This window comes from Thamnophis elegans, chromosome 14 (genome assembly GCF_009769535.1).
Source record: "Thamnophis elegans isolate rThaEle1 chromosome 14, rThaEle1.pri, whole genome shotgun sequence".
Classification (NCBI taxonomy): domain Eukaryota; kingdom Metazoa; phylum Chordata; class Lepidosauria; order Squamata; family Colubridae; genus Thamnophis; species Thamnophis elegans.
In genome coordinates this window covers 36802692-36817757 of record NC_045554.1, presented here as the reverse complement: position 1 = coordinate 36817757, position 15066 = coordinate 36802692, and the positions used below count along the sequence as shown (strand labels likewise).

At 39.1% G+C, this 15066-nt stretch overlaps 1 protein-coding gene across 1 annotated transcript; it reads right to left on the bottom strand.

Annotated features, from left to right (window-relative positions):
* Positions 1-852: 852 nt before the first annotated feature.
* On the bottom strand, positions 853-14267 carry LOC116517558 (C-factor-like). Its single transcript, XM_032230584.1, has 7 exons — positions 14226-14267; positions 11473-11735; positions 7388-7439; positions 5080-5267; positions 2869-3027; positions 2386-2493; positions 853-1047 (listed from the first exon to the last, which is right to left on the bottom strand). Exons 2-7 carry the CDS (start codon positions 11626-11628, stop codon positions 934-936), a joined length of 777 nt encoding a protein of 258 aa, XP_032086475.1. The 5' UTR covers positions 11629-11735; positions 14226-14267; the 3' UTR covers positions 853-933.
* Positions 14268-15066: the final 799 nt, after the last annotated feature.

Genomic DNA, 15066 nt, shown 5'->3' with positions numbered 1-15066 from the left:
ACTTCTCTAGCCAAAGTATTTCCTGGAGCTCTATCGTACTGGGTCATCTTTTCTTATAAAAGGAAGTAAGAGAGGCGGGGGCGGGGGTCTGTTTTCTTGCTTTCACATTTTAATATCTTCAATGAAAGTACTGAGACATAGAGAGGGGTTAAACAGAGTGTCTTTTGTCTTGCATCGGTTAGGATTTCTTAAGCAAATCCACTGCACTTTCAACATGAAGCCAAAATCGGGACTTTTTAAAAACGCCCCGGGACGCAGGACAAATTGTTAGAAATCGGGACTGTCCCACTGAAAGTGGGATGTCTAGTGCAGTTTTGCAGGCTAAATCACTGCTCAATGCAGGAGTTCGATCCTAACTGGCTCAAGGTTGACTCAGCCTTCCATCCTTCTGAGGTTGGTAAAAAGAGGCTCAGATTGTTGAGGGCAATATGCTGACTCTGTAAACTGCTTAGAGAGGGCTGTAAAACACTATGAAGCGGTATACAGTAGAACCTCTAGTCATGAATGCTTCTGACCACGACCAAATTGAGTTCTGATAAAAAAAAATTCACAAACTTTTTGAATCCAAACACATACTTGGGTAGCGATCAAACACAGTCGATTTCCCCTTTTCTAATTTTTTTTGTAAGCGCCAAATTTTGGTTAGGTTCAGGTCAGGACCAAATCGGGTTGCGACCAAAGTTATGGAACAAATTATGGTCAAGACCAGAGTTTCTACTGCATAAGTCTAAGTGCTAGTGTTATGGTGAGACCCCATAGCAGATTGAAGATTGGAGTCAATCTTCCTAACCTGCCCAATATTGATCAATATTTTTAAACAAATCTTCTGAAAGAAGCAGAAAACAAAACTAATATTTTCATGGCATTCAAAGGTTTATTTGAAGCTCCGTTGTTCTTGTTCCATGATGAGTTGATGATATTAAGACCAATGGATCACCAGGGAATTGGTTGACCCAACCAATCCACAAAGGTCCCGTTGTCCTCTTCACAGAGCTTGGACAGCACAGTCATGATGCCTTGCGTGCTCTCTTCCACGCTCACTGTCAGCTGCCATGAAAAAGGATCCCATGAAATTTAGAGAATCAACCCTGCCAAACCCAGAACCCTCCCCTAAGCAGATCAGCAGAATGCATTTCAATCTCTTGACCATAAATGTTCAATGCTAACAGAGATGGATTTGCATTAAACAGGCCCATCTCATTTTGGCTTATAAAGGTATATGAGCACAGACCATGTGATGAGTGATGACACAAAGCATCATAAAAACCCCTAAATCTGGATTTAGAACTAAGGAGAGATTTCCTGACAGTAAGAACAATTAATCAGTGGAACAACTTGCCTCCAGAGGTTGTGAATGCTCCAACACACTGGAGGTTTTAAAGAAAAGATTGGATAACTATTTGTCTGAAGTGGCGTAGGGTTTCCTGGCTAAGCAGGGGGTTGGACTTGAAGACCTCCAAAGCCATTCTATTCTATTCCATTCTATTCTACTACCCTACCCTTATTCTATCCTATTCTATTCTACTACCCTACCCTTATTCTATTCTATTCTACTACTCTACCCTTATTCTATTCTATTCTACTACTCTACCCTTATTCTATTCTATTCTATTCTACTACTCCACCCTTATTCTATTCTACTCTATTCTATTCTATTCTACCCTACCCTTATTCTATTCTATTCTATTCTACTACCCTATCCTTATTCTATTCTATTCTATTCTATTCTACTATCCTACCCTTATTCTCTTCTATTCTAACCTACCATACCCTTATTCTATTTTATTCTACTACCATACCCTTATTCTATTCTATTCTACTCTACCTTACCCTACCCTACCCTACCCTATCCTTATTCTATCCTTATTCTATTCTATTTCAAAATTATTTCCAATAACTTGTAAAGAAGAACTCTTATTGTTTGCTTTAATATATGAATCTCCCCGTTATGATTTCCAAAATAAATGGGTTAACCCTGACATATAAGATGGACTGAGTCATTGTCATTTCATATATAAGCACCTCATTTCCTGCTCTGTACATAGAAAGAATCACCAGTAGCTCAAGATGGAAGAAATTCAAAGAGGGGAGGCTGAGATTTAGCAGATTTCCTTTTAAGAGGAAATGGATTTTAACTTTCAGGGAGGCAACATTATTCTGTTTATTCTGTTAAAACTCCCATTCCTTGTCTTTATGCCTAATTCAACAGAAATATTTGACATATCTATTTTTACCCCAGCACAAACAAAGCACTAACAAGCCAATTAATCAAAATACAAAAACTTTCAGTAATTCGTATGTTTTTGAAAGTGTTTATCTATGTGGATTGATAGATGTCTGAATATATAAGAATACTTTATATGTTTCCCCACATCCGACACTTACAGCTGTTTCGTGATAAGTTGCAACTGAGCCAGGATGGATGGCGACACTCATAATCCCATCGGCTGAATATTCACGAGACTGGCATTTGGTGAGCATGTTCAGAGCAGCCTGAATGGGTTTTTAAAAAAGAGAACTATAAGGGGGGGAAATGCATTGAAGAAGAAAAAAAGGAAGAATGTAAAAAAGATGTTGAGACTCTAGAAAGATGTTAAAAAGATGTTGAGACTCTAGAAAGATGTTAAAAAGATGTTGAGACTCTAGAAAGATGTTAAAAGGATGTTGAGGCTCTAGAAAAAGTGCAGAAAAGAGTAACAAAGATAATTAGGGGACCGGAGACTAAAACATTGCTGATCTAGAACTGGGACACCACACAATTGCCGAACAGTGATGCATCTCAGCAATTGGTTAGAAAAGCACACAAGCATGGACAGATGCACTCAGGCATGGAAAGGGAGGTCCCACTATCTGCAGGCAAATTGGTACCTTAGAGCAGCGGTATCCAGTTACTGGATACTGGTCCCAATAAGTCATAAGTTCAATTGAGCCTGCACTGCTGGACATGTTAATAATCGCTGCCTTGCTGATGCTCAGCCCTTGACATGGGCTTCTCTGGGCTGCCTTCTTCAGCAGGGGTAGGAATGCCTTGTCGAGAGAAGAAAAGAGAAAATGAGTCTAGGGAAAGGAACTGGGCAACGACAGAGAAAGGTCTTCTGTCTCCTTCTCCAGGGGGACCTTCATAGACTTAAGGTCAACCGTCCCATTGGGCACACTCAACAAAAGAAACTCCCGGCTCTTTAGGATGACCGAGAGTGTAGCTTTATTGAAAGAGCCATTTGGCACAGGAGAAGCAAAGTCAGTTCTGGGATTTCCCCGCAAAAACTCATATAGGTTAATTTAAAAAAAAATACCTTTTCCCTCTGGGCCACCCACATTCCATAGTTCAAGCCATTGAGTTCAGTTCTGTTGTTTTGGGAAAAACTGCCTGCGCTGGCAACAGAAGGCTCTCATGCATTCCATAGCCTCCCCCCACCCCCACTTAGGAATTCACCATCCTCCTCCCATCAGGTTTGACCTGAGAACACCCAGGAAAACTGCTGTGTCCCAACGATCCCTAAAAGGGAGCAGCTTACCCCTCATGTCTCAACCCCCTCCCAAATCAATATACGATTTCTACTTCTTTTTCTTGGCCATTTCAGTATTATCCTGCTCCCCAGTTATACTGAATTCAACAGCTCTATCATTTTTCTTTAAATCAATCAATCTTCCTTACGTTGAAATATATTTTGTTCATAAATCAGAACACCAAATACAAACAGGGCGGATACCACCTCATCTGCCAAGGACCCAGGAGTACTCACCTCAAACGATCTAAGCCCCAGAGCTCACTGTAACAGCATTGCCAAAAAGGCATTAAGAGTTGTTAACCTAATTTTGTGAAGTTTCTTCTCTGGTAACATTGTACTGCAAAATAGGACATATAAATCCTTTGCCAGACCAATTCTCGAATACAGCTCATTTCCCTGGAATCCACACTGTATATTGTGGATATGAGCCGAGGTGGCACAGTGGTTAAATGCAGCACTGCAGGCTACTTCAGCTGACTGCAGTTCGGCTGTTCAAACCTCACCGGCTCAGGGTTGACTCAGCCTTCCATCCTTCCGAGGTGGGTAAAATGAGGACCCGGATTGTTGTTGGGGGCAATATGCTGACTCTGTAAACCGCTTAGAGAGGGCTGAAAGCCCTATGAAGCGGTATATAAGTCTAGCTGCTATTGCTATTGCTATATTGGACATTAAAGCAATTGAGAGAGTCCAGAGGTACTTCATGAGAAGAGTCCTCCACTCCTCTGCTCACAATAGAATCCCTTATGCTACCAGGCTCAAAATTTTAGGCTTGGACAACGTGGAAGTACGCTGCCTACATTCTGACCTAAGCATAGTAGTACACAAAATTATCTGCTACAACATCCTACCTGTCAACAACTACTTCAGCTTCAACCGCAATAATACATGGATGTTTAGCTAGAATAGGATATGAGGATTTAATGTTGATGGAGGATTTTATAAATAAGTAAATGCCAGTATGTGGTTATGTATTAAATCTTGGTATATTTTATGATGAAGGACGTTTAAATAATCATAGTCAAATAAAAGTGGAGGTATGAAGATGGTAATATAATAAATATCCGAGTTAAGATATTAGAATTAATATGAATTATATTTGATGAGGGTGGAAGAGATGCGCGAAAGCCTTTTGTAACCAACTAATACACTTTCTACAATATGTAAAGAAGGAGGATTTGTATGTTTGTTTTGAAAATAAAAGAAAAATATATTTTAAAAAAATAATAATACATGGATAAAGTAAACCGCTCCAAATTCAATTGCAGAAAATACAACTTCAGCCACAGAGTGGCCAATGTCTGGAATGCTCTTCCTGACTCCATTGTTATATCCTCAAACACCACCCCGCCAGCATCAACCTCAAACTGTCTACTGTGGACCTCACCCCATTCCTAAGCGGTCTGTAAGGGGGCGTGTACAAGCGCACCAGCATGCCTACTGTCCCTGTCCTACTGTCCCCATTTATTTGTACTCATTTCTATTGTTCATGCCCATGTTTGTACTTATACCTATTACCTTGTACATGTATGACAAACCAAATAAATAGAAATAAATAAATAAATAGACGAACCTGACTCATCAGCAGTGGGCCAATGGTATTGACAGAATAAACTCCTATCATGTCCTTCATATTTTCTGTTTGCAGATTGTTGAAGACCCAGATACCAGCATTGTTGTATAGGATGGTCAGCCCACTTTCTCCAGTATACTGTTCCACTTCTTTCTGAGCCGCTTGGATGCTTTCAAGATTAGTAACATCTAAAGAAAATCCATTTTATTTCAACGCCCGCAACACGGAGTTTCAGAATTGCAAGGGAAGAGTTAACTGAAATCACAGGTCGTCGTGTTCTTTGTGCAACTAACCGTCTTATGGAATACCAGCCTGACAGCTTCATCCCCAGGGATGGAGAGCGTCAGCAGGTATCTAGGAAGGCGGAGCATAAAAGCAAGAACTTTTATGATCACACAAGTTGACTTAGTCAACGGCCTTGAACTAAGTCCCACATAGGACTAAAGTCAGTTCAACTCAGACGGTATAGGAGATGACCAGGCTGAACCCAAGGCAGGGATCAAACTCATCATCGGACATGAATTCCTTCAAGCCCACAAGAGATCTAAGTCCAGACCACTTTGAATTTTTGTGGCTCTTATCTATAGCCAATTTGTTTGGGCTGTTAATGGTTCAGGTCAGTGGTGGGTTTCAAAAAATTTTCGAACCTACTCTGTGGGTGTGGCCTCCTTTGTGGGAATGGCTTGCTCCCCATGTGACCGGATGGGAGTAGCTTGCCACCCATGTGACCAGATATGAAGATGCCGACGACACTTGTCAGAACCACCTTAAATTACCTCACACACAGCACTGGCATGCATAAGAATATGATGTAAACTTGTTTTTTGAAAGGCATCTTTGGTTTGCGTTAAAACAACTTCAACACACGCAATGTTCTGATTGCACCACAAACGCAGTAGTCATCCTTACCTTTCACAGAGGAACTGAGTTTTATAAATATGAGCATGATAGTGTAGAATAATCATATCCAAGGACCAGGGGTGGGTTTCAAAAAAATTTGGAACCTCTTCTGCATGTGTGGCCTGCTTTCCAGGTCCACTGGTGGAACCTCTTCTAACCGGTTTGGTAGATTTGATAAACCGGTTCTACCGAATAGGTGTGAACTGGTAGGAACCCACATTTGATTCAGGTTCTTATATAGAGCTTAAGTTTGCAATAAATCTCTACATCCATTTGAACTGCCTGATTTCTTTGGCGCTTGACCGACAATCTTTACACATTATACCCAAGTCATGGCTGTATAATCAAAATCTATTGTATAAACTCACAGCTGTTTCCACAACACTCGAACCCAGACCAATAACAATCAATTGCATTGAGACAGGTCGCTGTAGAAATTGAATCAGTAATCAAAATACAAAGATAAACATGAAATCTTCCTGAGCTCTTTGAACTAATATAAAATTTGCCTGATACATAATCAGCGGCAACTCACCAGGGCTGAAAAGAGATTCCATCAGTTTACTGACTGTTGAAACAGTTTGGAGTTCAGTTTTGGGAGTTGAGGCTCACTCTGCTAAACAACTAATTCCCACAACACTGTCATATTACCTTCTAAGACAGTATTACTATTATTTTTCTCTTCTTCCCTATTACGTATCTCTTCCCACTTATGACTATAACCATGTTGCTTGTATCTTTACAATTTATATTGTTTTATTTGTTTCCTAGTATGATTTGATTGCGTATTAGTAACCTATGACTATCACTCATGATTCTTGATGAATGTATTCTATTTTATTTTTCTTTATGCACACTGAGAGCATCTGCACCACAGACAAATTCCTTGTGTGTCTGATAACACTTGGCCAATAAAGAATTCTATTCTATTCTATTCTCTATCTTAAATCTGCTAATTTTGACAAAGACTGCTAGGTATAATCTCCTTCCTTTCTCAAAGCAGAGATATGTAGATGTTACCTTATGTCAGATGCCCATAAATGGAGGAGGTTTACCTCTTGAAAGTAGGATTAGTTTGTCTATTTTTAACTGAGCGTTACACAACACTCTACTCCATCTCAAAACTAACCACAACCAACAACAACGAAATTTATTGGCTAATCATTTGACCATATCTGTAGGTGTAATGTCTTTCAACACCAAAGTTGCAGCACACTGTGGAGCCACAAATACATATCACGGTACATACTGTATTTATTCAAAACATTCTCTGTGAAAAGTTGTTCTTACATGTGGAAGCATGTAAGTTATCATAAATTCTTTTCTCTGTGGGAAGTGGACTTACAGGAACATAACCAATGATGTTACACCAAATTTGCTTCGTTTCCACATGGCCCTTGAAACTTACCTAATTGCAACACCACCAGATTCGGATGTTTGCAAGCCAATGCCTTCAGCTCCTGGAGAAAAAGGAGATGTTAGATTTTTCTGCGAGTTAACATTCACAGATAATGATATGAGCTGGATGCCAGAGAAGACAATCTCAAAAGCAGGAATGGTGTGTGATTTCTCTGTCATTAGATGTGCAACATCTCTGACTGATCAAAACAAAAGAAACTAAATTAAGGCTCAATGCAGCTTAGTATCTTAGTCCATTCAACTTAACCGAACCATGTATTGCTCCCCACAAAACCCTCTACAACTCTATTGCAGGTTGAAAGCTTTTTAAGTGGAGCCTCTCACTGTAAGATTCAAGTCCATCCAGCCACACCATTGCTGAAGATAAACAAAGCTAATTAACATAGGAACCCATTTTTTTAACGTTTTGGTTTCAATATAGGTGTAAATCTTGGTGAATAGCTCATCATTATAATCCCTGCCTCTTTTGAGACAATGGGAAGATTTGGAATATAACATCAACAAAATTCAGGACACCTATTTTTTTTTTTTATCCTTGTAAACCCTCCTTGCCAACACCACCTAAATACCCTGCTTTTATGCATTGTATTCCTAAAAAACAAAATTGTTCTGACCCAGCTCCCCAAGCACGACAAACCCTCTAAAGTGAATAAAGATTCTTTTATTAGGAATGCCAGCAGTCCCAGCAAAAAGTTTCTCTTGCAAGCTAACGTCCATCTGTTTGGAAGATGAATAGTTGTCCATGACATCTATTCATCTCTGTCCCCTGCCTTTTATCCCCAGAGCTACAGTGGGGCTTTGCTAGCAGCAGTGGCTCTTCCTTCCCAAGGACCGGCCCATAGATTTCCACTGTTCTCCTCTCCTCTGCCTTCTGCGCAGCCGTGCATCAGTTATTGGATCTAGCTGTTCTTCCTCTTCTTCATCAGCCACCTCCAGACCTGGGGGCTGTTGACTCTCCATCTGAGAGTTGATGGATGGCCCAGGCTCTGCCTCTGTCTCTGTCTCTCTCTCTGCCAGCTCCATTTCCTCTTCCCCCTTGGAGCTCTCAGGTTGCCTTGATGCTAACCCTGACTCCCACACCGCCTCTTCCTCCGATTGGCTGTTGGAAGGGCTGGTGGCCAACAGGCCACAACAAAAATGTGAGCAGATCACATGGCTTTCTATTAATGGGCTGTTTTGGTTCTAATTGGCCAGATAAATATTAGCAAGTTTTGGCAAGGTAACACTCAGAATTTCATTACGTAGTCTTTTCACTATCTCACTTATCTCTTGCATTATGCCTTACAGTAATTTATTTTACTTCCCCTGCTTATTTTATTCCTCTGCTTGGAATGGCGTTGCTTTTTAAAAATACTTTTGGTTGAAGAAAGAAAATATTTCTATCCAGAACGGGTGGGGTAGGGAAAGCAATGCTGATTATACAGGCATAAAAAGAGTTAAAACATAAAAGAAAAAGTGAATAGTATTTAAGAAAAGGAATGCTTTTTAATTTTATTTGAAGATATGGTTCAAATAGGAGAGAAGCAACCAAGAACTAAGGAGAAATTTCCTGACAGTTAGAACAATCGAGCAGTGGAACAACTTGCCTCCAGAAGTTGTAAATACTACAACACTGGAAGACTTTTTTTTTTAAATCATTTTTTTTAATTTCAATTTAAAACAAGTACAATATCTTTCTTTACATGTTATAGAAAATGTATCAGTCAGTCACAAATAAACTTTGGTACATCTCCTCCACAGTCAACAAACATAGCTCATATTAACTCAAGTATTTTAACTCAGATATTCATACATATCACCATCGTCATATATCCATTTTCATTTGACTGTAATTATTATTTGAAAATATTGATAATAATAATAATCTTAAACAATACATGTCCACGCCAGTGGGAAAAGAAAAAATCAAAACAAAGAACAAAAACAAAAACAAAAAAGACAAAAACAAAGAAGGCAAAAAGAACAAAAGACAAGGCAGGGAGGAAGAAACAAAAAAGAAAAAAAAAGAAAAAAACCCACAGGTATATATTATATAAAAAAAAAGTATATCAGCTGGTTACAATACGTTTTGGTGCATCTCTTCCATTAATTCATATTAATTCAAATATCTTAACTCAAATGTTTACCATATTGACATCATTATACCTCCACTTCTAGTTAACTACAGTTATTTAAACATCTTTCAACCTTAACCTTATGCCAAAAAGTTAATTCATAACTACATGCTGACATTTCATTTACTTGTTTGTAAAATCCTCTATTGACATCAAATCCTCATATCCTATTTTAACTGAACATCCATAATATTTAATACCAAGAATTCCATCTTCCATGCAATATAATTTATTATCATTCTCCCTTCTTTATGTAGTTGTATCGTATATCATAACATTTTCCCCATATTAATTAACATTTAACTGTATATATTTTATTTTATTTTTTAGTAGTGATAATTATTGTGATTAATAACCTTTATGTGTAGCCCAAAAGTATTTCCAACCTTCCTTTCTCATATCCAATTATTATTTATCATATCAACTCCACATTATATACATTACTATCAATATCAATTATTATTCAGCTATATCTATTACAAATAAGAGTAATTAGATTTAGCTAATTTTAAGTTATATTCTTCCATCTGTCAGCCTATGTCTCTCCAATAGCAAAATCTTCTCAATCCTATTGCCATTCGTTGAATAAATTTACCAAATGTTTTTATAAGCAAGTCCAAACAGGGATATCTTCGTACCTTTTTGCTCAGAATGTCACTGATGAGATAATAATGTTGTCCCAGGCTTGTAAAACTTTACAAATTGACTTTAATTCTCAAGGGTGGAGTTTTCATTTCTCCTGCGCTCTGTCTCTTAAAATGAATCTTCTTTATAGCTCCCCCCCTTTCCAGCATGGCATTCCTTTCTTCCTCTGAGATAGACCAGACATCATTTCTCACATTTTTCATTTGTATTTCAGGAACATTCAGACATTCAACGTTCTCACCTTTTCCTTCATATTTTAAAGTCAAGTAATCCATTTTTTTTTCAAATTTTTGAAATGAATCAAACAGCTTTCGAAATGCGGAAAGAAGAATTTGAAGTGAGCCCTTAGGAATATAATTCGACGCCATGTTGTGTCGTAGTTAGAAACTCTAAGGTTTTTGCAAATAAAAACACGCTGGAAGCTGTGCGATCTTATCTGATCTTAGACCGACACAGCCAAGCAATAAAACTGTCAGATCGTGAAGGGCTAATTAGTAGAAGGTTAGCTTTACAACCCACTTAGAAAGAGTCAAGGGGGGGAATGTCAAAGAATTCCTTGAAGCGTTTAAGAAATAAAGTAACCACCGGCCATAAATCCATTAAAAAAAAGACCAATTCGCCGCTAAGTTCTTCTGTTCTTTGGTTTCAATTAGCTTAAATTTTAGTGCGGACCGTCTCTCTTTGAATAATAAAATCAGCTTACCAGATGAAATCACTTCTACCATTCTTAGGGGCAACCTGCAGTTTCAGTTAGCATACAGCTAATCCAAAAAGGAGTTGGCAGGAGGGGTTAATTCCAAGCCCCCCCCCCCCCCCCGAGACTTTGCGAACGTCTCTGAGGTCACTTGGTCTCCTCTCACCTTTCACTGTCGTCTCCGGGACAGCTAGGGTCCAATGACCCATCCAAAAATCCTTCGGAATAGGGGAATTTCAGGAATAGCCTGAAACTCCGTCTTCTCACTGCTAAGCCCCGCCTTCTTCCCCCTGGAAGTCTTTAAGAAGATGTTGGATAGCCATTTGTCTGAAGTGGTGTAGGGTTTCCTGCCTAAGCAGCGGGTTAGATTAGAAAATCTCCAACGTCCCTTCCAACCATTATTCTATATACTACTTCTATAAATAAAATGAACTCAAAGTGTACTTTGCTTAGCATTCCTTGCTTCAAAAAAAGAAGAATATAATTGGTGAGTCATTGTATGTGGGTTGCAATATTCCTGGAGGGCTCAGAATGCAAGCTTGACGTTCAGTCTTAATTCAACTTCAGCCTCAGTTCAAATCCTGAACCACTTTTCCCGAGCCATCCTGTGCTCATTCTTACCTTGTTGTCTTCTCCCTCCAGGTCCAGGGTTGTAGCAAAGACCCATTTGGGTGGAGAAGGGAGCTCCAGAAACCTCTTCACCAGACCCAGGCCGATCCCTCGATTGGATCCTGTCACCAGCACGCTGAAAACGCAGAAATCAACTGGCTCTGCCATCTCTTTCGGACCTGCAGTTTCTGCTTCCAACTTCTTCAAATGTTTGCTTCAAATGCCTCTTCTCACAGTGGGAGGTAACATTATAAGGAACAGGCAACACCCATTGTCTGAGAAAAAAAAACATTTATTTATTTATTATTATAAATAAAAAATTATTTGCTAACAACTCCAAGTGATTCTGGCTGGATCACTACAATCTTACTTAGTAATTACAGAAAACAGCACTGCTTACAATAACTGAAGGAACATTCAGGAAGATAAGCTACTGCCCGGCAAAATTTGTGCATGATTTAATAGTATCCTCTACCATGGCTCAGTACGGTTCGGTGGCTCAATGGCTCAGTGGCTAAGACGCTGAGCTTGTTGATCAGAAAGGTCAGCAGTTCTTTGAAACCCACCACACACACACACACACACACACACAGAGAGAGAGAGAGAGATAAAGAAATAAAGAAAGAAAAAAAGAAAAAAAGAAAAAAGAAAGAAAAAGTGAGAGAGATGAAAGAAAAAAAGGAAAAAGGGACAGAGAGACAGAAGGAAGGAGAGAGAGAGAGAGAGAGAGAGGGAAAGAAAACACATGGCCGGCAAGCCACTCCCACCAGGTCACATGGCCGGCAAGCTACTCCCACAAAGGAGGCCACACCCACAGAGTAGGTTCAAAAATTTTTTGAAACCCACCACTGGTACAATCCTAGGTACCCTCTTCCCCTGAAAATAAGACCTCCCTGGATAATAAGCCCAAACTGGCTTTTGAGCTGATGCGCTAAAATATGCCCTCTCCCCAAAATAAGACCTCCCCCAAAATATTGCAACACAGCAGCTGTCATGAGGTGACCATGCTTGCCTCCTCTTGCACCTCAAAAATAAAAAGATCTCCCCTTTTTCCAGTGATGAATTTAGGAACAGGATGGTCCTGTAAATCAGTGGTCTCCAACCTTGGCAACTTTAAGACTTGTGGACTTCAACTCCCAGAGTTCCTCAGCCAGCTTCTACTGCCTGGTTCAAAGCTTACTGTGTTGTCTTCTTCCTCTAGGAAGAAGTTGTAGCAAAGACTAAGGTGACCAGATTTTCAGATTGGTAAAGAGGGACACCTTTGACCCGGGGGTGGGGGGGTTGATTAAAAATTTTATACGGAGCAACAAAAATTTTCATACGACGCAAAAATAGTATTGTAATGGTTTTTTTTATTTCAACATAACTACAATTTACAAATATAAATTGTAACTGTTGCCAAACATCCGAATTTTGATCACATGACCATGAGGATGCTGCAACGGTCGCTAAGTGTGAAAATGGTCGCTAAGTGTGAAAAATGATCATCAGTCACTTTTTTCAATGCCATTGTAACTTTGGTCACTATATCACCTTTCTTGCCACAGTTCTTAAGTGAATAAATGCAGCTAATAAATTAGTAACATAAGTGAATCTGGTTTCCCCATTTGACTTTGTCAAAAGGTGATTATATGACCTCAGGACACTGAAACCATCATAAATACGAATCTGTTGCCAAACATCAAAATTTTGATCGCGTGACCATGAGGATGCTGCAACGGTCGCTAAGTGTGAAAATGGTCGCTAAGTGTGAAAAATGGTCATCAGTCACTTTTTTCAATGCCATTGTAACTTTGGTCACTATACCACCTTTCTTGACACAGTTCTTAAGTGAATCTTAAGTGAAGATGTTATATCTTAAGTGAATCTTAAGTCTTAAGTGAAGATGTTATACAGTAGAACCTCTGGTCACGAACGCTTCTGACCAAAATATTCACATTCTCCCCGCTGCTGATTTCCCCTTCTGCACCATTTTTTTTTGTAAGCACCAAATTTCCAAAATTAGGTTTGATTCATGACCAAATCAGTTTGCGACCAAAGTTATGGAACGAATTATGGTTGTGACCAGAGGTTCTACTGTATTCATGCCTTTACATACTCTATATCACCTCAAAATGTTGCACAGCCTTCATAAGTTTCTAATACAGATAAAATTAAATACAACATCAAAACCATAAAAAAGTAAAATTAACCTGGCTGGAAAATCCTATGCCTGTCTTGCTATTATTACTGACACACTTGCTGCAATATTTGATGCAATAAAAGAAAAAAAAATATTGTTAAAGTGTGTATTATGTTCACTCCCATGTCTTGTCTGCTGCGTTGATTTTGAATTCATTAAAATAGCTTATTTTACATCAAATCCCTCTCATATTATTCTCCTATGTTCAATAAACCCTAAGAGACAGCATACTATACATGAAATTCCTGTAACTGTATATTTAGTAAATTGTGGAGCTGGGTTTATCCAATTAACTCAGTTTTTGGACTTGAGTAATCACATACAATAAAGGAAATAAAACTATTTAGAATGAAGTGTAGTTGGCTATTTCTGATTAAGGGTGTCATGCAGAAACAATTATAGTTTTGGTCAGGAAAATACCCTAAAAAAACCCTTTTGTTCTTTCAGGGTTTTTTTTTAATGATTTTTCCATGGCACATCACATATTGTTTTGAATAAAAAAAACAGTACCTGCACATTTTTAAAAACCTACATTATTTTAAAATGCATTAAAAAATAAAAGAAAAAAACCCAGCACACTTACCAGAAAGTTTCTTTCCCCACCATTTTGAGCAGTCCTCCAACCTCCGTGCCCCTCCCCTCTGGAAAATCCAGGAAGTAACACTGGCGACCCCTCTAGCCATTTCCTGCAGCTCTATGGTACTAGGATCATTTTTTTTTTCTTATAAAAAGAGGTAAACCCGATCGGCGTGGGGGGAGGCAAGGAGGCAAATTGCTGGGAGGCAGAGGCAGATTTCTTCTTCTTTTATACTTTGGAGCATTTTATACTCTGAAAAATATGGTATTCTTATACAAGTCTGGAAACTTTATAGACTTTTTTTTTTCTGGAAATGAAAAAAAGTGAAATGGTGAGTTCTGGATTTCTGGAACTCCAACTCAAAAAGGATTAAATAAAAGGCTACAGTCTGCCTGAACCTAGGAGTTCTGGCACATCTACTCTTTACATAGCCTTAACCTCTTCCACTGGGAAGTGTCACCAAGGAACTGGATCACCTTAGAACAGTGTTTCTCAACCTTGGTAACTTGAAGATGTCCGGACTTCAACTCCCAGAATTCCCCAGCCAGCATTCGCTGGCTGGGGAATTCTGGGAGTTGAAGTCCGGACATCTTCAAGTTGCCAAGGTTGAGAAACACTGCCTTAGAACCTGTCAGCCCTTCAAAGTGAACCAGAGAAGAAAGAAAACCTATCTGCTACGTCCTCCCTAACCTGATCTTTCCATAGGCAGCTCATTGCTCACATGGCCTTCACCACATCAGGTACAAGCATATAAGTAGATTTGCCTAAATGAGATGCACAAGGATGGAGAAATACTGAATCACCTGCCACGGAAGGATGGATTGGGAAAATGCCAGAACTGGAAGAG